The sequence below is a fragment of the Pongo abelii genome, chromosome 13 (assembly GCF_028885655.2).
Source record: "Pongo abelii isolate AG06213 chromosome 13, NHGRI_mPonAbe1-v2.0_pri, whole genome shotgun sequence".
Taxonomy (NCBI): domain Eukaryota; kingdom Metazoa; phylum Chordata; class Mammalia; order Primates; family Hominidae; genus Pongo; species Pongo abelii.
In genome coordinates, this window is record NC_071998.2 from 129000053 (window position 1) to 129023059 (window position 23007).

At 56.4% G+C, this 23007-nt stretch overlaps 2 protein-coding genes across 14 annotated transcripts; one reads left to right on the plus strand and one right to left on the minus strand.

Moving 5' to 3' along the window:
• Window positions 1-9897: 9897 nt before the first annotated feature.
• On the plus strand, window positions 9898-19660 carry ARRDC1 (arrestin domain containing 1). 13 transcript variants are annotated; one of them, XM_054521315.2, is made up of 8 exons: window positions 9904-10101; window positions 17194-17304; window positions 17714-17815; window positions 17920-18074; window positions 18337-18519; window positions 18605-18781; window positions 18865-19300; window positions 19374-19660. In XM_054521315.2, exons 1-8 carry the CDS (start codon window positions 9984-9986, stop codon window positions 19436-19438), a joined length of 1347 nt encoding a protein of 448 aa, XP_054377290.1. In that variant the 5' UTR covers window positions 9904-9983; the 3' UTR covers window positions 19439-19660. The 13 variants fall into 13 exon arrangements, with proteins under 13 accessions (XP_063570665.1, XP_063570668.1, XP_063570667.1 ...); XM_063714600.1 differs by having other exon boundaries at window positions 17765-17815; window positions 17920-17969; XM_002820451.5 differs by having other exon boundaries at window positions 9906-10101; window positions 17765-17815.
• On the minus strand, window positions 14846-22821 carry LOC103891558 (uncharacterized protein ARRDC1-AS1). The gene is made up of 2 exons (XM_009245069.4): window positions 22230-22821; window positions 14846-20499 (listed from the first exon to the last, which is right to left on the minus strand). Exon 2 carries the CDS (start codon window positions 20497-20499, stop codon window positions 19969-19971), a length of 531 nt encoding a protein of 176 aa, XP_009243344.2. The 5' UTR covers window positions 22230-22821; the 3' UTR covers window positions 14846-19968.
• Window positions 22822-23007: the final 186 nt, after the last annotated feature.

Consider the following 23007-nt stretch of genomic DNA (forward strand, 5'->3'; position numbering starts at 1 on the left):
TTGGATAAGGGACACTTGACCTCTCCTGGTAAGTGGTGATGTTTGGACGTGTGGTGGGGGGGTGTGTATGTCAGGATAGGCCTGGGTATGCTGCAGTAACAACCCCAAGTTCTCAGCGGCTTAGCCAAATAAAAATGTGTTACTTATGCTACACGTTAAGGTTACAAGGCAGTTGAATGTATAAGTAGAATATGTGAGTATAGAGTTCACAGAGATGTCCAGCCTGGGAACATTAGTTTGGCATCATGGCCGAGCGCGGTGGCTCACGCCTGTACTCCCAGCATTTTGGGAGGCTGAGGCGGGCAGATCACGAGGTCAGGAGTTCGAGACCAGCTTGGCCAACATGGTGAAACCCTGTCTCTACTAAAAATACAAAAATTAGCTGGATGTGGTGGTACGCACCTGTATTCCCAGCTACTCGGGAGGCTGAGGCAGGAGAATGACTTGAACCTGGGAGGCAGAGGTTGCAGTGAGCCGAGATCATGCCATTGCACTCCAGCCTGGGCAATAGAGTGAGACTCTGTCTCAAAAAAACAAAAAAAAAAAAGTTTGGCATCATTAGCACATTTATTATATTTAAAGCTCTCTTAGAGACAGGTGCAGTGGCTCACACTTGTAATCCCTACACTTTGGGAGGCTGAGGTTGGTGGATCGCTTGAGCCCAGGAGTTTGAGACCCGGCTGGGCAACATGGCAAGACGCTGTCTCTGCAAAAAACAAAAATTAGCCAGGCATGGTGGCCCATGGGGTGGAAGGTTCGCCTGAGCCTGGGGATATTGAGGCTGCAGTGAGCCGTGATGGGGCCACTGCACTCCAGCCTGGGTGACAGAGTGAGACCCTGAATTTTGGAGGGACACAAGCATTCAAACCATAGCAAAACTCATAAAACTGGATGAGATTACTGCGAGGGAAAACGTGGATGTAGAGAGTGCAGCACTATTCACAAGAGCAAAGACATGGAATCAACTTAAATGCTGGCCAGCCCGGTGGCTCAGGCCTGTAATCCCAGCACTGTGGGAAGACGAGGCAGGCAGATCACCTGAGGTCAGGAGTTCGAGACCAGCCTGGCCAACATGGTGAAACCCCATCTCTACTAAAAATACAATTAGCCGGGAGTACTGGCAGTTGCCTGTAATCCCAGGTAGTCGGGAGGCTGAGACAGAAGAATCACTTGAACCCGGGAGGCGGAGGTTGCAGTGAGCCAAGATCGTGCCACCACTGCAGTCTAGTCTGGGCTACAGAGTGAGACTCCATCTCAAACAAACAAAAACCTAAATGCCCATCAGTGATAGATTGGATAAAGAAAATGTGGTACAGCCGGGCACAGTGGCTTACGCCTATAATCCCAGCACTTTGGGTGGCTGAGGTGGGTGGAACACCTGGGGTCAGGAGTACAAGACCAGCCTGGCCAACATGGTGAAACCCCATCTCTACTAAAAATACAAAAATTAGCTGGGCGTGATGGTGTGTGCCTGTAATCCCAGCTATTTGAGAGGCTGAGGCAGGAGAATCGCTTGAGTCTAGGAGGTGGAGGTTGCAGTGAGCCGAGATTGCGCCATTGCACCCCAGCCTGGGCGACAGAGCGAGACTCTAGTCTCAAAAAAAAAAAAAAGAAAAAGAAGCTGTGGTACATATACACCATGGAATACTATGCAGCCATAAACAAGTGAGAGCATGTCTTTTGTGGGAACATGGATGGAGCTGGAGGCGATCATCCTTAGCAAACTAACACAGGAACAGAAAACCAAATACCACATGTTCTCACTTATAAGTGGGAGCTAAATGATGAGAGCTTATGAACACAAAGAAGAAAACAATACTGGGCTTAATGACTGGATGATGAGATAATGTGTATACAACAAACCCGGTGACAGGTGTTTACCTATGTAACTAAACCTCACGTATCCCCAAACCTAAAGTAAAAGTTTAAAGTTAGGCCGGGCGTGGTGGCTCACACCTGTAATCCCAGCACTTTGGGAGGCCGAGGTGGGTGGATCACCTGAGGTCAGGAATTCAAGACCAGTCTGGCCAACATGGCAGAAACCTGTTTGTAAACCTTTACTAAAAATACAAAAATTAGGGCCAGGCGCAGTGACTCACACCTGTAATTCCAGCACTTTGGGAGGCCGAGGAGGGCGGATCACCTGAGGTCAGGAGTTCGAGACCAGCTTGACCAACATGGAGACACCCCATCTCTACTAAAAATACAAAAATTAGCCAGGTGTGCTGGCAGGTGCCTGTAATCCCAGCTACTTGGGAGGCTGCAGCATGAGAATCCCTTGAACCCAGAAGTTGCAGTGAGCCAAGATCATGCCACTGCACTCCAGCCTGGGCGACAGAGGAAGATACTATATCCAAAAATAATAATAATAATAAAAGTTTACATTCAATAAATAAAATTTTTAAAAGGATATTTACATCAGTGTAGTATATGAAGTAAGAAAAAGATAAAACTCACTTTTTAAGTAAAAACAGTCGTGTTCTTGAAGTATGTTGTAATCTTTATCAGAAAAGTATGGGAAGTTAATTATTATTATTATTATTATTATTATTTTGAGACAGAGTCTTGCTGTCGCCTAGGCTGCAGTGCAGTGGTACGATCTCCACTGACTGCAAGCTCCGCCTCCTAGGTTCACACCATTCTCCTGCCTCAGCCTCCCGAGTAGCTGGGACTACAGGCGCCCGTCGCTAATTTTTTGTATTTTTAGTAGAGTCGGGGTTTCACCATGTTAGCCAGGATGGTCTTGATCTCCTGACCTTGTGATCTGCCCGCCTCAGCCTCCCAAAGTGCAAGGATTACGGGCATGAGCCACCGCGCCCGGCCGGGAAGTTAATTTTTAGTTTTTAGAAGTTCTGTGGTATTTATTGAAGTTTATGTATTATGACTATAACAGCAAAAAATGCACATTACATTTCTTTAAAATGCTAGATTGAGTATCATTTAAAAAAAGAGAAGGGATACTTAATACTATCATACTATGGGGGAAAGAGATTGGAAAGAAGAGGACTCAGTAGAAAACACAGATGTGAAGTAGGAGGAAGGCCCGCAAGGCAGTCCCAGCTGCTGCTGGGTCTGGTAAAGTAAAGATTGGGGATGAATCAATGGATTTAGCAACACAGGGGACCCCCGTTACCTTGAGAAGTACAGTGCCAGTGGAGGGGTGAGGGAAGATGTCCAAGGGTGTCGGAAGGAATGAGGGACAGGAGTTGCAGGCTGAGATGGACGGCTCTTCTGCAGCATTTTGCTGAAAAGGAGCAGTGAAGGGAGCTGAGGCTGGAAGAGGGGGAGGTCAGGAGCGCATTCGTGGCGCAGGGGACATGGCACTGATGTTCACCCATGGGGACGATGGTGGAAAGGGATGAGGCGGCTGCAGAGGAGAGGGGATGACAAGCTGCGTTGGACAGGGTGGTGCCCCTTGGCGGTAGCCAATGTGAAGGTTCTAGAAAGGCTAGTAGGTGTGTTGGTGGGAGTTTAGGGAAGTTCTTTTCTTTCTGGGGTGAAAGGTTCCCCCTCTGTCTCCCAGGCTTTAGTGCGGCGGTGCAAATAGGGCTCACCGCAGCCTAGGCCTCCTGGGCTCAAGCAATTCTCTTGCTTGGCCTCCCAAAGCATTGGGATTAGAGGCCTATGACACGGTGCCGGGCCAAGACAGTTTATTCAGATCATCTTTCTTTTGTTACTTTCACTTCCTCGTAAATAACTGAAAGAAGTCAATTGGCCCTTTAAACTCCAGTCAGGAAAGTCAGATCACAGCATGCACTTTCTGTCTGCCACTTCCACAGGCAGTGGTCTTGCCAGAAGGTAAATAGTTTACACTTTCTCCAGCCTACAATAGCGACTTTCTCATGACCCTTCCAGCCTCCTCCTGCTGCCTGGTTCCAAAGTCAATGCCATATTTAAAAAATTTTGGGGCCAGGCGCAGTGGTTCACACCTGTTATCCCAGCACTTTGGGAGGCCGAGACGGGCGGATCACCTGAGGTCAGGTGTTCGAGACCATTTTGACCCACATGGAGAAACCCCATCTCTACTAAAAAAAATACAAAATTGGCAGGGCATGGTGGCTCATGCCTGTAATCCAAGCACTTTGGGAGACCGAGGCGGGGGGATCACAAGGTCAAGAGATCGAGACCATCCTGACTGACATGGTGAAACCCTGTCTCAACTAAAAAAAAAAAAAAAAAAAAAAAAAAAAAAATTAGCTGGGCGTGGTGGCACATGCCTGTAGTCCCAGCTACTCGGGAGGCCGAGGCAGGAGAATTGCTTGAACCCAGGAGGTAGAGGTTTCAGTGAGCTGAGATTGTGCCACTGCTCTCCAGCCTGGGTGACAAGAGCAAGACTATGTCTCAATAAATAAATAAGTAAATAAATAAGCTGGGCATGGTGTTTCATGCCTGTAATCGCAGCTACTCGGGAGGCTGAGGCAGGAGAATCGCTTGAACCCGGCAGGCAAAGGTTGCAGTGTTGGCCTGGCGCAGTGGCTCATGCCTGTAATCCCAGCACTTTGGGAGGCGGTGGATCACAAGGTCAGGAGTTCGAGACCAGCCTGGCCAATATGGTGAAATCCCGTCTCTACTAATAAAGTACAAAAATTAGCTGGGCATGGTGGTGGGTGCCTGTAGTCCCAGCTACTTGGGAGGCTGAGGCGGGAGAATCTCTTAAACCTGGGAGGCAAAGGTTGCAGTGAGCCGAGAGTGCATCACTGCACTGCAGCCCAGGCGAGAGAGTGAGACTGTCTCAAAAAAAAAAAAGAAGGCCGGTCACGGTGGCTCACACCTGTAATCCCAGCCCTTTGGGAGGCTGAGGTGGGCAGATCACAAGATCAGGAGATTGAGACCATCCTGGCTAACATGGTGAAACCCCATCTCTACTAAAAATACAAAAAAGTAGCCAGGTTTGGTGGCGGGCACCTGTAGTCCCAGCTACTTGGGAGGCTGGGGCAGGAGAATGGCGTGAACCCAGGAGGTGGAGCTTGCAGTGAGCGGAGATCATGCCACTGCACTCCAGCCTGGGCGACAGAGCGAGACTCCGTCTAAAAAAAAAAAAAAAAATTTATGGCAGTATCTCACTTCTGAGCACCAATTTCTGTTCCAATTATTATATCTATTGCTGAATGACAAACCACCCCAGGCCAGGCGCGGTGACTCACACCTGTAATCCCAGCACTTTGGGAGGCTGAGGTGGGCGGATCACCTGAGGTCAGGAGTTCAAGACCAGCCTGGCCAACATAGCAAAACCCCGTCTCTACTAAAAATATGAAAATTAGCTGGGCATGGTCATGGGTGCCTGTAGTCCCAGCTACTGGAGAGGCTGAGGCAAGAGAATTGCTCGAATCCAGGAAGTGGAGATTGGAGTGAGCCGAGATCGCACCACTTCACTTCAGCCAGGGCGACAGAGTGAGACTGTCTCAAAAATAATATAATAATAATAATAAACCACCCCAAAACTTAGTGGCTTTAAACAACTATGTATTTTCTCATGATTCCATAGTTTAGGATGGACTTAGCTGGTTGGTTCTGCTGTTGTTGGCTAGGGTGGTAGGTTGTGTCAATTGTCACCATCAAATTCTCCCCTCCTCATGAGTGTGTGTTGCTCCTATGACTTTCTTTTTTTGTTTGTGTTTGTTTTGAGACGGAGTCTTGCTCTGTCACCAGGCTGGAGTGCAGTGGCACGATCTCAGCTCACTGCCAGCTCCGCCTCCCGGGTTCACGCCATTCTGCTGCCTTAGCCTCCCGAGTAGCTGGGACTACAGGCGTGGGCCACCACGCCTGGCTAATTTTTTGTATTTTCAGTCGAGACAGGGTTTCACCATGTCAGCCAGGATGGTCTCGATCTCCTGACCTCATGATCCGCCCGCCTCGGCCTCCCAAAGTGCTGGGATTACAGGCGTGAGCCACCGTGCCCGGCCTAATTTTTGTGTTTTTAATAGCGATGGGGTTTCTCCATGTTGGCTAGGATGGTCTCGATCTCTTGTGATCCACCCGCCTCGGCCTCCCAAAGTGCTGGGATTACAGGTGTGAGCCACTACACCCAGCCTTGACTGTTTTTGTTTGTTTGTTTTGTTTGTTTGATTTTGAGATGAAGTCTCACTCTGTCACCCAGGCTAGAGTGCAGTGGCATGATCTCAGCTCCCCTTCCCGAGCTCAAGTGATTCTCCTGCCACAGCCTCCTGAGTGGCTGGTATTACAGGCACATGCCACCATGCCCGGCTAATTTTTGTATTTTTAATAGAGATGGGGTTTCACCATGTTGGCCAGGCTGGTCTCGATCTCCTGATCTCAAGCGATCCGCCCGCCTCGGCCTCGCAAAGTGCTGGGATTACAGGCATGAACCACCGCACCCAGCCTGTTTCGTTGCAATTCTTCCAGTTAAAGCAAGTTGTGGGCCAGCCTAGGTTCCAGGGGAAGCCCCCCTGGTGGGAAGCGCAGCAAGGATGCAAAGGTTGGCGGAATCTTTGAGGAGGAACCACCATGCCCTAGGAGGGAGACTGCTGAGGTAGAGGAGGGTTTTGGAGGAGGAACCACAAGACTGACACGTGTTTACCACACTTTTCTTTTCCCTCCCTCCCTTCCTTTTTTTTTTTTTTTTTTTTGAGATGTAGTTTCGCTCTTGTCACCCAGGCTGGAGTGCAATGGCCCAATCTCGGCTCACTGCAACCTCCACCTCCTGGGTTCAAGCGATTCTCCTATCTCAGCCTCCCAAGTAGCTGGGATTACAGGCGTGTGCCACCACCATGCCCGGCTAATTTTTTTGTATTATTAGTAGAGTTGGGATTTCACCATGTTGACCAGGCTGGTCTTGAACTCCTGACCTCAGGTGATCTGCCCACCTCGGCCTCCCAATGTACTGGGATTACAGGCGGAGCCATCGCACCCAGCCCACACTTTTCATTTTCTGTATGTTATTATGCTTTGACATCTTGGGGACTTTACTAGTCAGGGAGACACTGCCCCTCCCAGGGCTGGCTAATTCCCAGAGCTAGCAAACAACTATAAACACCAATCGAGAGCCCATATCCCCAATCTCTTCCTGATCTGACTCTCACACCCCAAGCCAGCATTTCTCCTGCCCTGCATCCCCCAGGGACAGATACCAGACACCTAGAGCCCCCTGCTGTGACCTAGAGTCTGCTGACATGATTCAAGCTATCTAATCCTAAACTTGCTCACACTTACTTACCCTGCCTTGTCCATTTTCATCCTGAGGAAAACACAAAAAAGGCTCTGGGTCATGCTCTCTCCTGGCGCCTCCTGACCCTGGTATTTCCCCTTCTGGCCCTGCGTGGCATGGCAGGGCCCCTCCTCCTGAGAACCACGAGTAGTAAATCCTTTGTGGCACTTGTCTCCTAGTCTGTCACTTTACCATACCTGATTCAAACAAAACCCAGGTACTTTTAGGATATAGGGCAGGAGGCTGGAAGGATTGCCTGTGTGGATTTGGAAGCACTGAGTTTCCACACTTGGAGAGAATGACAGTGAGTTAGGAGCTAAAATCACCAAGAAATGAAGATGCTGACCAGAGCAAAGGTGGTGCTGGTGATTCTGAGACCAGGAAGCTTACACATGGTAGCTCCCAGGATGGAGAACGGCCTGGTAGTGTTAGGAAGGAGCCAGGAGGGCCCCAACCCCACCTACAGACCCAGAGGTAGAGGGATCCTGCAAAAAGACATCTCTCCACCCGAAAGCTCCAGGGGAAGCCAGGTTTTCATTAGAGTGCGGCTAGAAGTATGCTTGGAGAAGAGTCTAATGACAGGGCGGTTGGTGCTGGTGGTGGTTTCTGGAACACAGGATAGGTGGGAGATAGGGTCAGAATTAAGGATGTGCAGAGTCCTGTGGGGCTTAGATTGTGGCTGACCTGGGATAAAGGCCACCTATGTTCTGTGTCCATTGTCTTTCATCTCAGTAGCTTGCAACACAGTCTGTCTGTCCCTTGCTTGAAACACTTTCTTTTTTTTCTTTTTCTTTTTTTGAGATGGAGTCTCACTCTGTCACCCAGGCTGGAGTGCAGTGGCGCGATCTTGGCTCACTGCAAGCTCCGCCTCCTGGATTCACGCCATTCGCCTGCCTCAGCCTCCCAAGTAGGTGGGACTATGGCGCCCATCACCACACCCGGCTAATTTTTTTTATTTTTTATTTTTTATTTTTAGTAGAGATGGGGTTTCACCGTGTTAGCCAGAATGGTCTTGATCTCCTGACCTCGTGATCCGTCCACCTCGGCCTCCCAAAGTGCTGGGATTAGAGGTGCGAGCCACCGCGCCCGGTGAAACACCTTCTTTCTGACTTCTGGCATGGCCGACTGCATTCGGGAGGGCTGTCCACAATCCTTGCCATCCCACGGCACCCTTCTCTCTTGTTCGGGAATTCTGCCTGTGCATAGCCTTGGCAGGAAAGTGTCTGGAGTATGGCCAGTTAGACCCACCTCCTGAAACATCGGAATCCTAAGGGAGTCAGCTGGGCCTGGGGCTTCAGGGCCTCTCCCACCCTGGCCCGGGGGCCCCTCCAGCCTGTGAGCCCCTCTCTCTTTGCTGGGGTGCCAGACTCCTCCTCCCTGATCTGTTACCTTCTACCAACTAGGGATGGCAACATTTTAGTGCTTGACTCCCAGGCTCATGCACGGAAGTACCTGGTCCATTGGGGATCAGTGGCACCTCAGACTCTGCATATGATGACCCTCCCACCTGCAAACCATGTGTATCTAGGTCCGTCCTCTCCATCAGAGAAGGCCACTCTCTTCACCGGCTGTCCTAGAAAAAATCCCAGCACTGGGGCCCGCTCACCCACTCCATGGTGAGCTGGTCCTTGGCGATTTGGACGCCTTCCCTCTCCAGGACTATCCAACGGGTCTCTCCCGCCTTAGGTCCCCCGGGGTATTTGAGTCCCACCCCCCGCGGCTCACTCTCTACAAAGGGACCCTTTAAAAAAGATAAATGGGAGTGTGTTCCCCCTGGTTTCAAGTGATCCAAGTCCTCGCCCCACCTGGCCCCCGACCCTTCCGCTGCGGACCCCTGCCCAAGGGCCTCCGCCCAAGTGTGGCTCCCTTGGGACCACACCCCATCAGGCCAGCAAGGAGGGGGATAGCGGGGGGCGGGGCAGGTGCTGGCACTCCGGGCAGGTGCGGGGAAGGCAGGGGGCGGGGCGGGGGGAGGGGTTGGGCGAGGCAGGTGTTGGGGGGCGGGATAGTTGCGGGGGTAGGCAGGTACCGGGAGGGCGGGCAGGTTCCGGAGGGGCGCGACAGGTGCTGGGACGCGAGGTAGGTGCGGAGAAGGTTGGGGGTGCGGGGCAGGAGCCGGGGGTGGGGGTTGAGGCGGGGCAGGTCCTAGGCGGCGGAGCATCCCCACCCAGGACGCCCGAGCGGCCCCGTGACGTTTTTCCGCGACTCGGGGTGAGGGAGACCCCTGGGCGGGACGGGCGGAGGGTGGGGCCGGAGGAGTGGGTTCTGCCCGCCGCAGAGCGCAGCGGGGAGCCCTTCCCAGTCTCAGAGGTCGCCTCGGCCCCGCCCCCAGCACCGCCCCCCGACGGAGACGCGACGGTGACTCCCTCCTTGGGGGACGCAGGGGACGCTTGCGCCTCAAGTCCCTTAAGCGGCGCCCGACGCAGCGCAGCACCTACCCAGCCGGGACTGGGCCGAGGCCGGGGATGGCTGAGCGCGGCCGGGGGGCGGGGCAGGGGTGGGGCGGCCGAGGCAGGGGCGAAGGGCGGGGGCGGGGCGAGGGGGCCGTCAGAGGGGCGGGGAATAACAAGGGGGCGGGGCCACACGGACGGATGGGGCGGGGAATAGGGGAGGGGCCGGGTCTCCGAGTGGCAGCTCACGGGGGGGCTGGGCGGGGCCGGGGGGCGGGGCCGGGCCTGGGAGGGGCCGGATAGGGGCGGGGCCGGGATTGGGACGGATGGGGGCGGGGCATAGGAGGGGGCGGGGCCGGGCCTCGGAGCCGGGGCTCGCTGGCGGCCGGCGGGGGCGTCGCTGCGCGGCGGGCCGGTGAGGCCGCGGCATGGGGCGAGTGCAGCTCTTCGAGATCAGCCTGAGCCACGGCCGCGTCGTCTACAGCCCCGGGGAGCCGCTGGCTGGGACCGTGCGCGTGCGCTTGGGGGCACCGCTGCCGTTCCGAGGTGGGCGCGGGTCCTCGGGGAGGGCCTTTGGCCGCACCTGCGCGGGGCCAGGGCTCCCGGAAGCGGCTGCCGTCGCCTGGCCCCGGGTTGGGCCCGCGGAGTCGCTGTCTTCGCCGCCCGGGACTGCTGGGGAGCGGGCTCGGCGGCGCCGAGGAGGTCCGGGCGGCGCCGCCCTTCCGTGTCTGCCCTTCCTGCCCTCTCGCCGAGGGGCGGCGGGGTCCCGGCGGGGCCTGAAGCCGGGGCCTGAATCGGGTCCACTGTGGACGCCCAGAGCGCGGGCGCACGCAGGCCTGCGACCCTCCCCTTCCGCGCTCGCACCTGCTGGGCTCCTTCCCGCACCCTGGCTCCCGGCGCAGGCGCTCTGGCTGCAGAGCCACTCCTGGCCCGGGCGTGCGGTCCCGGCGGGGTGCAGACACCTGCTGCGGCTCCCTGCGCCCCCTGCCACCCGCCAGCAGGCCTCGCCGGCCCCCCGCCGAGGCGGACGCCTGGGCCTCTGGGACTGGGTATCGGGTTGCTGCAGTGGCCGCTGGCAGGGCGCCCTGGAGGTGAGGGCCGGCCCGCGAGGTGAGGCTGCCTCTGCCCGGCCCCTGGCTGTGAGTGCCGCGTCCCTGCTGGGGACTTCTCTACCTTGGCCTCCTGTGGGAACCACCTGGGCTGCTTGGCCTATGCCACAGCCCCTGGACTTGCCGCTGGACCTTGACCGCTGGGCCTGCGCGTGGGTGATAGCACCGCTTTTGTGCCTGCTGAGAACCCACAATCTCTGTTCTGTCCTCTCAGCCTCCTGGGACAGGTGATGGTGCTGTGGCCCTGACCTTGCACCGCCTGAGGCTGTGGGGCCTCGGAAGAAGCCCGGTGGTAGGTGCTTCTGTCAGGCTCCTGGCCCCACTGGGCCTCCTGGGATGACCCCACAGCCTCCCTTCCTCTGTCCCAACCTTGAGTTTGGGGTCTGGGTGGGGGCACGTGTGGCTGTGGCAGGGCAGAGAGAGCACACACATCTCTTGGGTACAGGTGAAGTGTGTGGCGAGGCCGGCTGGATCCTGGCTGAGGGCAGGGCAGGGCCCTGTCGTCCTTCCCCTGGCGTGGCCTGGGGCGAGCAGGCCATTGCTGACCACAGGGAAGGGACGGCCCCGTGGTGCGTGACTGGCCTGGGTGTGCAGGCTCCCCTGGCCTCCGGGTGGACGTGGTGGGTGGGTGAATGCTCACGCCTGTAATCCCAGCACTTTGGGCAGCTGGCCCAAGAGCCGAGGGAGCACTGGCTGATGGTCCTACCTCACAGAGGCTGGTCTGAGTGAGGGAGAAGAAGGAGGGTCATGAGCTAAGGAGTAGGAGATGGGCCCTGATGGGCCGGAGAGCGCATGATTCAGGCTGCTGCAAGTGAGGTGGGAGGGTGTACAGGGGCCCCCGGGGGTTTCCCCCAGCCCTGCCTGGGATGGGAACGGAAGGACCATGGTTTCTTTTCCTTATTCAAAGGATGCCTGTCAATCCTGCTAGGAGCCAGTAGGGAGGCCCTCAGCCCCCAGGAGGACAGCAGCCCTGCCCGGGCCCCAGGGCTTGCTCACTTACTCTGCCGATGAGTGTCGGTGACAATCAGCACCCAGCCATGAGCACACCGGCTGTCTCAAGGGCTGACGCGGAGGGAGGCCTGGGAGGGAGCAGTTTTCTGGAGCCCAGGCTGGCCCAGTCCAGGGCTGGAAGTCAGGCAGGACCACCTCTTGTTCTGCTGTTACTGGGATGGGCGACCAGGGCCGACAGTGGTTCTCGGAGCACTCATGGTGGGCCCGATGCAATTCTCTCCACGTGCCATGGGCCAGCCTCAGTAACCCTCAGCGCCCTGGCAAGTGGCACGGTTGTTCCTCTCATGATACAGATTTGGAAACAGGACTGGGGGAGTGGCTTACAGGTCACAGCTTCTGTGGCAGGCGTGAGTCCTTTGGGATGAGGATGAGGAGTGGTTGGGTCTTCATGGTCCAAGTGCAGGTGGTGCAAGGGAGGGGCTGCTGAACAGGTGGGAGCCCCAGCTGGAGAAGAAAGTTCCAGTGGTCACTCGACAACACGGCCCAATCATGATCTTCCTTAGAGTCAGAGCAGCCTGCAGCCTCCAACAGCGTGTCCTTGGTTGTGCATCTGAACACAGGAAACATTTTTTATTTTTATTTTATTTATTTATTTTTTTGAGACGGAGTCTCACTCTGTCGCCCAGGCTGGAGTGCGCTGGCGCGATCTTGGCTCACTGCAAGCTCTGCCTCCCCGGTTCACGCCATTCTCCTGCCTCAGCCTCCCTAAGAGCTGGGACTACAGGTGCCCGCCACCACACCCGGCTAATTTTTGTATTTTTAGTAGAGGCGGGGTTTCACCGTGTTAGCCAGGATGGTCTCAATCTCCTGACCTCGTGATCCGCCCACCTTGGCCTCCCAAAGTGCTGGGATTACAGGCGTGAGCCACCATGCCCGGCTAGGAAACATTTTTTAAACCTGCATGGGGGAGGAGGGACAGGGCTTGCAGGGCCCCTGCAAAGAGGTGCAACATTCAAGTCCAGAAGGCGGAAGAAGTCACACTCTGACTAGGTGACTGCCACTGAACCACTCAGTCCTGCAGCCAAGCCCTGCCTGGTGGCTTTCCTGTTGCGAAAGGCTCGGTTCCCCTCAGCCTGTTCTGCCATCACAAGCAGTCTGCAAGCTGGAAAGAAGAGGGAGTGGGGTCATACGCCTCCAGCAGCAAGGAGACCCCTCACAATGGACCCCGTGTACTGCTCTGGCTTCTCCATGGGCAGAACTGCATCCTGTGGTCCTGCCTGATTCGATGATTTGAAAAGGCAGAAACATGGGCACTGCCATTGGCCTGGCCAGTGAAAACGGGCTCCCTAGGAAATTCACCCAGCCTGACCTGAAGCACTTGCTGAGAGGCAGAGGAGCAGCTCCAGGTGTTTTGGCAGGGAAGCAGCTGGCAGCTGTGCGGGAGCCCTGTGCCTCCCGTGTTCTTATTGAGGAGTGTGTGGGGCAGCTCAGGACAGGTTTCACTTTGGACAGTGGTTGGAGGCTGCTTTGGCAGAGTCATCTCAAAGAGCCTTGGTGTATGTGCAAAATGGGGCCATCTGCATGGGCGTTGGGAAGATCACAGAACCTGGACCCTTAGGATGACCCAAGGGTCAGTTGGATACTGTTTGTTTTTGTGGAGTCAGATGTCCCATGATGGTTTTTGCGATGCTTTGCTAGTATGAGCAGTGGTGTGTGAGGCTCTCAGTTAAATACCATGAGATTCTAAGCAGAATTCTGGGTCTCCTGGTATGCACAGGTAAAATTACAGTAGACCTGTCCCACTCTTTGCCAGAACCTCGTACCTGTCTGCAGTTGGACTGGAATAAGGGGTATTTGTGTTCCACCTCCCTCCAACGTGTGTTAAGATATTTATTTATTTATTTATTTTTTACGTTGCTCTTGTTGCCCAGGCTGGAGTGCAGTGGCGCAATCTCAGCTGCTCACCACAATTTCTGCCTCCCTGGTTCAAGTGATTATTCTGCCTTAGACTCCCGAGTAGCTGGGACTACAGGCATGCGCCACCAGGCCCGACTAATTTTGTATTTTTAGTAGAGATGGGGTTTCTCCATGTTGGTCAGGTGGGTCTCGAACTCCCAACCTCAGGTGATCCGCCCGCCTCAGCCTCCTAAAGTGCTGGGATTACAGGCGTGAGCCACTGTGCCCGGCCCCAAGACATTCATTTTATTTGAGATGAGGTCTCACTTTGTCACCCAGACTGGAATGCAGTGGTGCAATCTTGGCTCATTGCAACTTCTTCCTCCGGGGCTCGAGCGATCAATCCTCCCACCACAGCCTCCTGAGTGACTGGGACCAGGGGCACGCGCCACCACACCCAGCTAATCTTTTGTAGTTTTGGTAGAGACAGGGTTTCACCGTGTTACCTAGACTGCTGTCACACTTCTGGCCTCAAGCAATCCGCTCGCCTTGGCCCCCCAAAGTGTTGGGATTACAGGCATGAGCCACTGCGCCCAGCTGTGTCGAGGCATTTAATATTTGTCAATCTGATGGATTGAAATGGTAGGTCATTTGGGTTTTCCCTGCAAGCTCCACCTTCCGGATTCACGCCATTCTCCTGCCTCAGCCTCCCGAGTAGCTGGGACTACAGGCGCCCGCCACCACACCTGGCTAATTTTTTGTATTTTTAGTAGAGACGGAGGTTTCACCGTGTCAGCCAGGATGATCTCGATCTCCTGACCTCATGATCCACCCACCTCGGCCTCCCACAGTGCTGGGATTACAGGCTGAGCCACCACGCCCGGCTGGGTTTTCTGTAATTTCTAGTGAGGTTGGACGTCTGTTCCAATTATCTACTGCTGCGTAAAAGTCACGGTCACCTCAAGTCACACACCATTCTTAAACAGTTAACACAACCATTTTATTATATCTCACAGCGTTGTGGGTTAGGAATCTGGACAGTGAGGGCAGGGTTAATCTTCAGTTCTGTGCCACCAGCTGGGGTCACTTGAGGGTGCTTGGCTGGCATATGGGTTAGTCTGGGGACCACTGCCCCCTTTCCGGCATCCTCTGTGGGTTCCAGCATTTTTCTTTCTTTTTCTTTTTGGCATGAAGTCTCGCTCTGTCACCCAGGCTAAAGTGCGTTTGTGCAATCTCAGCTCACTGCAACCTCTGTCTCCTGGGTTTAAGTGATCCTCATGCCTCAACCTCCCAAGTAGCTGGGATTACAGGCGTGTGCCACCACGCCTGGCTAATTTTTGTTTTTTTTTTTTTTTTTTTTTTTTGAGATGGAGTTTCACTCTTGTTGCTCAGGCTGGGGTGCAATGGCGCGATCTCGGCTCACCGCAACCTCCGCCTCCCAGGTTCAAGCGATTCTCCTGCCTTAGCCTCCCTAGTAGCTGGGATTACAGGCATGCGCCACCACGCCCAGCTAATTTTGTATTTCTAGTAGAGATGGGGTTTCTCCATGTCGCTCAGGCTGGTCTCGAACTCCTGACCTCAGGTGATCTGCCTGCCTTGGCCTCCCAAAGTGCTGGGATTACAGGCATGAGCCACCATGCCCAGCCTTTTTCGTATTTTTAGTAGAGATGGGGTTTCACCATGTCGGCCAGGCTGGTCTTGAACTCCTGACCTCAAGTGATCCACCCGCCTTGGCCTCCCAAAGTGCTGGGATTACAGGTGTGAGCCACTGCACCCAGCTGGGTCCCAGCATTTGCGGGATTCAAGGCGGGGATGTGCAGTCTGTTAGGAGTGTTAAAAGCATTGCAGCATTTCCAGTCCCCAGGCCTCCTTTCCTTGCTTCAGCCACGCCCACCCTCCTCTGTGCTTGCTCATGCCCGTGTGCTTCTGTTGGGCTGTCTGCTGGTCCACAGGAGGATTACTGGTGTTACAGATTTTCAGCATGAAAACAGTATGGGGTCTGGCCCGAGGAGGGCCTGGCTAACAGAACATGGATTCAAAATCAGAGCAGAGCTGGGTACTGTGGCTCATGCCTGTAATCCCAACACTTTGGGAGGCTGAGGCAGGCGGATTGCTTGAGCTCAGGAGTTTGAGACCAGCCTGGACAGCATGGCAAAACCCCGTCTCTATAAGAAATACAAAACAAACAAACAAACAAAATCCAGGTGTGGTGGCATGTGCCTGTAGTCCCAGCTACTTGCAGGGCTGAGATGGGTGGATCGCTTGAACACAGGAGGTTAAGGCTGCAGTGAGCCGAGATCGTGCCACTGCACACTAGCCTGGGTGGCGGGAGTGAGACCGTGTCTAAAAAACAACAACGACGACAACAACAACAACAACCAAAAAATGGACTGAGGTTGGGGTGGCAAGGCTGGGCTGGAATGGAGGCTGAGGCCAGGCCCTGGCAGCGCCCAGGGAGTAGAGGGCGTGCAGCAGGAAGCAAGGGCCACCCTCAGGGATGGGGGACTGGGCCTGGCAGCTGCCGAGGCAGAGGGCAGGATGCATATGGAGAGCCACGTGGGGCTGCGGCTGAGCCAAGGATTGTGAGAGGAATCCTGCTGCTCTGGGTGGCAGGCAGAAGGCCTGGGCTACAGGTGGGGCCTGCTGGGGAGACCACAGGTGAGGCAGGTCTGGCTGACCCTGGGCCCTCCGCACACCGGTACTCCTCCTGCCTGGCTGCTCCGTCAGCAGGTGTCAGAGTCTGAGTCACCTTCTCCTCACGTGACCCCCACCAGGACCAGGCAGGGAGGTGGCCATCTTTGGCCCTGACTCAGCCCTGCAGGGAGAAGAGGGGCTGGAGCTGCAGGTGGCCTGCCGCTGGCTCCCCCAACCCCTGCCCACCTGGGTCTTGTGCTGTGTGTACTTGTGCTGTGTCTGTCCTCCCTTGTGACCAGCTTCTGCTGGATCTGGTTGTCCAGCCATGATCTTCTGATCGTTGTGGTTTCTGGACACACATCTGTTGGACTGAGGAATTTGTGTTCCTGGCCACAGAACAGTGGCCACCTCTGCCTCAAGCAGTTCCTGGTCTGGGCACTCCCCTGGGGAGGCTGGAGAGGACCGAGCCGTCTCCTGATGCAGAAAGTCAGCCCCGCTGGGCAGTGCTCGCCTAGGAAGTAGGGCCCCACCCAACGGTGTGCTGACTGTGGAACATTGTCTGCCCAGGCGGGTCTGGCTACATTCCTGCAGCATGATGGTTGGCAGTTAGCTTCCTGGAGCGTGGATGGGTCCTTCCCTGCCTAACTGACTTGTCCACAGGGCAGCAAGAAGATGCGTCCCTTGGTGTGTCCCGAGTATCTCCTGTAGGCAGCTGAGCTTTCACAGGTCTGGCTAGGAGCCAAGGTTACCAATTTGGGGGGTAACCCAGCCATCATCTGGATGAGCGTTGGGGTCTTTCTGCTCTGGGTTGCAGGGCAGACGTCGTTTTGTGCTGGTCAGGCCCCTCACCAGCCTGATTCCCTCGGAGCCCCCCAAGACAGGAGATGGGCAGATGTCCTCTGAAGTGGCATGGGCTGCTTGCTCACTGGCCTTCCCAGGACCCTGCCCAGGTGGCGCTGCTTGGCCCCAGGTCGAATTCGTGTGCTAGCAGCAATTAGGGGCCTGGGCCGTCGGCTGGCTGGGGCTCATGCAGCCTTCCCCTTTGCAGCCATCCGGGTGACCTGCACAGGTTCCTGCGGGGTCTCCAACAAGGCTAATGACACAGCGTGGGTAGTGGAGGAGGGTTACTTCAACAGTTCCCTGTCGCTGGCAGACAAGGGTAAGTTTGGGAGCCAGTTCCCCAGTGGTGACCCCTGTGGGCAGCCCTTGGAGTGGGGCCTGTCTGTCCTTTTGTCCTCCCCCTTTCCTAGATCTGCCTCTTGGATCTGGCACTGGCCCATCCTGTCCCAGGGTTGTGAGCCCTGATGGCTTTCTCATAGGCGCTGGGTGGCTGAAGGGGCCACCTTCCCCTTGTGCTGGATTTGGGTGTGCTCTGACCCCTGGCACAGCTGTTTCACCCTTGCCCCATTCCCAAACCACTCTCCTGTTCAAGCCAAGCTCTTATCCCCAGTCCTTCACCCAGGCCACAGCCCTGTACTGCTGTGGCGCTGGTGACTGAGACAGGGAGACCCAGTGTGAGCTGGTCAGCTGCAGTGCCCACTCTTATCCTGGCCCTGTGGCCACCTCAGGCCTCTTGAGGCCTGTCCCCACCGCCCCCCACCTCCCTCCTGTCTCTGCAGGGAGCCTGCCCGCTGGAGAGCACAGCTTCCCCTTCCAGTTCCTGCTTCCTGGTGAGAGCCCAGCCTGGACAGGCCTGGTGATGACCAACTGGTCCTGGGAGGTGGGCTCTGCAGGGTGGAAGGCAGCCAGGTGCCAGTGCCTGCTCTCTCCCCAGCCACAGCACCCACGTCCTTTGAGGGTCCTTTTGGGAAGATCGTGCACCAGGTGAGGGCCACCATCCACACGCCACGGTTTTCCAAGGATCACAAGTGCAGCCTCGTGTTCTATATCTTGAGCCCCTTGAACCTGAACAGCATCCCAGACATTGAGGTGAGGATGGCACAGTGACCTCCTTGGTGGGTCCCCACCCTCATGGAGGCTGGGGAAGAGCTGGGCAGGCACTGCTTCATCCCAGTGTCTTGTCCCCAGCTGAGGTGAGGGGGGCCAGGGTCTGGAGGCAGTGGCCTCTTTGCCCTGAGCTGACTGCTGATGTCCAGGGGCAGGGCGTGGCAGGGCTGAGGGGCCTGTCCCAATGCCACAGGGATCCAGCCTGCCCACACCTGCTAAGCCCCTCCCTGGCCCTCCCCCCAAGCAACCCAACGTGGCCTCTGCCACCAAGAAGTTCTCCTACAAGCTGGTGAAGACGGGCAGCGTGGTCCTCACAGCCAGCACTGATCTCCGCGGCTATGTGGTGGGGCAGGCACTGCAGCTGCATGCCGACATTGAGAACCAGTCAGGCAAGGACACCAGCCCTGTGGTGGCCAGTCTGCTGCAGGTCAGAGCCCCCGCCAGTTGCCTGGACCGGCCTCCTGGGGGTGGGCTGGCAGCCTGCGCAGGCTCACAGGCTGGTCCTTCCCCAGAAAGTGTCCTATAAGGCCAAGCGCTGGATCCACGACGTACGGACCATCGCAGAGGTGGAGGGTGCGGGCGTCAAGGCCTGGCGGCGGGCGCAGTGGCACGAGCAGATCCTGGTGCCTGCCTTGCCCCAGTCGGCCCTGCCGGGCTGCAGCCTCATCCACATCGACTACTACTTACAGGTTTGGTGCTGCTGGGGGCTGGGTGGCCTGAGGCCTAGTGGCCTTGGCCCTGGCCCCTCATGCCCCACCTCAATCCTGTCCAGGTCTCTCTGAAGGCGCCGGAAGCTACGGTGACCCTCCCGGTCTTCATTGGCAATATTGCTGTGAACCATGCCCCATTGAGCCCCCGGCCAGGCCTGGGGCTGCCTCCTGGGGCCCCACCCCTGGTGGTGCCTTCCGCACCACCCCAGGAGGAGGCTGAGGCTGCGGCTGGCGGCCTCCAATTCTTGGACCCCGTCTTCCTCTCCACCAAGAGCCATTCGCAGCAGCAGCCCCTGCTGGCCACCTTGAGTTCTGTGCCTGGTGCGCCCGAGCCCTGTCCTCAGGATGGCAGCCCTGCCTCACACCCGCTGCACCCTCCCTTGTGCATTTCAACAGGTGCCACTGTCCCCTACTTTGCAGAGGGCTCCAGGGGGCCAATGCCCACCACCAGCACCTTGATTCTTCCTCCAGAGTACAGCTCTTGGGGCTACCCCTATGGTGAGTCGAGGGCCAGGGCTTGGCAGGGAGGGGACGCCAGGAGCCCCATGCAGACCCTGCTTTCTTCCCGCAGAGGCCCCACCGTCTTATGAGCAGAGCTGCGGCGGCGTGGACCCCAGCCTGACCCCTGAGAGCTGACCCCGTGCTGCCTTCTCAAGGCAGGCCTGGCCTCTGCCCTGGGACTGGGGCGCCCAGGGCCTCGTGCCTTCTCTCTCGGCCTGGCCTGGCCCACTCAGGACCTGCCCAGCCTCTGCCAGCTCCTCTGGCATCCGCCCTCTTCTCCGTGGGGCTGGGGTGGGGGTGGCAGGGAGCTGGGACCTGGAGAGACGACTCCTGTAAATAAAACACTTTATTTGTAGAGCTGGGCCTCACCGGCCTCGCCTTGGGCACCCTCCAGCCTCCGGCAGGGCCTGACCCTGACCCCATCCTGGGCTCTGCTCATGCCAGGGCAGACCCTGCTCCTCAGGTGCCCCTACTACCCTGAGGGTGCGCTCAGGCTACCATGCCTGGGGCGGAGCCGCGGGGCTGGTTCCCTTTAACAGAGGACGGGGGCTGGCGCTGGGCCTTCCAGAGCTGCCGAAGGACATGTCCTTGGAGCCCGGCTCACGAACTGGGGCCTCACGCAACTTTGGTGTTTGGTTAAATTTGTGCCTCGGCTCCTGTTGCGTTTAGGCACCCAGGTTCCCAGGCGGCATGGTGTGGACCTCCCCTGCTGAGAAACCAGCTGGCACATGGAGGGGCTTGCCCAGGTCCCTCTGACAGGAGACCCTGCTCCCTGGGCCTCGGCCCCTGCTGGCACCACTGCCAGGCCTGGCTCTGAGGGACGCTGCTTCTCCCCTGCCCACGTCTCCAAGGCCTGAAAGGCAGGGTTCTGTGGAGCAGCATTTCTCAAAGGGGCATCCTGCAGACGTTCCAGCCCCAAGGGAGGCCCTGTGATGCTGGCTGGCCTGCCTGGAGGGTGCTTCCAGAAACAATGGAGGTGGTGGTGAAGAAGGCTCTGGGTTCAAATTCCACTTCTCCTGTAGGGTGAAGGGGTGACTGTGGCTAGGTTTGTCAGTTACCTTATCTATAAAATGCACAGGACCAGGCCGGGCACGGTGGCTCCCACCTGTAATCTCAGTACTTTGGGAGGCTGAGGCAGGTGGATCGCTTGAGGTCAGGAGTTCCAGATCAGCCTGGGCAACATAGTGAAACTCCATCTGTACAGAAAAAAAAAATATATATATAGCTGGGCATCATGGGCCATGCTTGTAATCCCAGCTACTCAGTAGGCTGAGGCAGGAGAATCGCTTGAACCCAGGAGGCAGAGGTTACAGTGATCTGAGATTGTGCCACTGTACTCCGGCCTGGGTGACAGAGCGAGACTGCCTCAAAAAATAAAAAACAAAACCCCACAAAAAACTCATGGGACTGTAGGGGACAGCCCCCCACCCTCATAGCATGACAGTTTATTTCTTGAACAGTCCAGAGGGGGCAGATCCTGGCCTTGTGGCAGAGTTGTCATTCCTACATAGTGGTTCCCATCCCTGGCTCCCAGATGGCTGTTGACAGCTTTCACCACTGCCCAGCCTAATGGTGGGACTTTTGAGGGACAGACTGGGAAATGGATTGTCAGTTTTTGTCTCTGACCTGTCCCCTTCCCGTTGGAAATGTGGTCTTTAGCCAGGCAGTCCTGTACTTGGCTAAAATTTTACTAATTGTGGGACGGGCAGCATGAATATTGGAGAACAGCAGAAAGTGTACCACAGGTGGGGTCATCTGTGAAGCGCCTCCTGGAAGCAGTGCAGTGTGTGGTTGAAAGGAAGGCCTCCTGGGCTGAATCCCGTCACTGCCTCTCACCACTCCCTTGCTTCAGTTCAGTCACTTATAAAATGTGGGTAAGAACAGTGCCTGCCTCTCAGGACCGACCTGAAGTCTGCAGTGTTAGCATGTCACGTGCTGAGAGCAGCATTTTGACAGAAGTGCTGAGGGGCACACAAGGGTAGCAGCTGATGACAAAATGGAGTGAAAAAGCTGCCTGCAGCTGCTTCCCACACCTTCACTTAGCGTGGATGTTTGCTTGGTGAAGGATTTTTCTTCACATTTTAACTCCCTTTATTCAGTCAACAATTTTTTTTTTGTTTTTGTTTTTGTTTTTTTGTTTTTGAGAGAGAGTCTTGACCCAGGCTGGAGTGCAGTGGCACGATCTAGGCTCATTGCAACCTCCGCCTCCTGGGTTCATGCCATTCTCCTGCCTCAGCCTCTCGAGTAGCTGGGACTACAGGCGCCGCCAACACCCCCGGCTAATTTTTTGTATTTTTAGTAGAGATGGGGTTTCACCATGTTAGCCAGGCTGGTCTCGATCTCCTGACCTCGTGATCCACCCGCCTCGGCCTCCCAAAGTGCTGGGATTACAGGCGCGAGCCACCGCGCCCGGCCCAGTCAACAAATATTTTGTCTCCTGTACACCAGATATTGTTCTAGGCACCATGGACTTACATTCTAGTAGGTAGACAATATTCCAAATCAGGATGTGGGAGTCAGATGACACACACTGTGATGGAGCAAAGTCAGTCAACCAAGACAGGTATGGGGGGGCAGTATCATTTTAACTAGGGAGGAGAGGGAAGGCTTCCCTTAACAGGTGATATTTAAACTCAAGGATAGTAAAGAGGCAAGCCACAAAGACACTTGAAATAAAGGTTTCAGGGAAGGGACAGACAGCAGCAGGTGAGTGTGGGGCAGGAGGGCCATGAAGGCGCTCGTGTCTCCTGCGAGGGCTCAGGGTGCTCGGCCTGTCATAAATGGACTTAGGCTTTGACAGAGCAGTTTAGCTGCCCTAAAGAAACCTGGGAAGGTTCCCTTGGCACTTGGGATTGTCTCTTTCCTTTTCTGTCTATGTGCGCTGTCTATGCTGGACTTGAGATAATTCTCCGGAGTCCCGACTCACCAGGAGACTCGGGTGTCACCCAGATTGACCTTCAAGGCTCATTTCTTGTCAGTCCAGTACCCGTCCCCTCGGTTCACGCGACCATCCAGAAACCTCAAATTCAGTCCATGCTTCTTGTTTTGGGTCTCGGGGCTGGGATAAGGCGGGCTGGCCACCGCGGGGCATATAGATAGTTTCCGTGGTGCTGGGGGCGCTCTCCAGGGAAGGCTACTTGGTCTGCAGAAAAGGCCTTGGCTTGTGCATATCTGGGCAGCAGGCATATGAGTGGTAGCGGAGAGCGGGGTAACCAGAGAGGGCACACCCCCCAACCGGAGCACCCCCCAAGTTGGCATCTCCACAACTGCGGAACCTCCCCCATCAGGGCAACCCTCCCGGTTGGGACACCGCCCCCAGCCAGACACATCCTCCTAGCAGAACACCCATGCTTAGCCGGAGCCGCTCCCCCGCCAGGCACCTCCCCACCGGGAAACCCTCCCCAGTGGGACACCCCCGCCAGTCCAGGCATCCCCGCCGTTAGGGACACCCCCTCCAGCCGGAGCATCCCCTCGGCAGGGGCATTCCTCCCAACCGGGGGAACCCCGCTGCAACGGGAACCTGCCTGAACCAGAGCACCCTCCCGCGCCGGGGACACCCCACAGGCGGCTCCCCCGCCAGGCTGCGGCCCAGGGAGTCAGCCTTCAGCGCAAGCCGGCGAAATCAAAGTGCGTCCGGGGTTAGAGGTCAGAGGTCGCAGCCGCGGGTCTTTCTCCTTCTTCGGCCAGCTCACCAGAACGTCAAT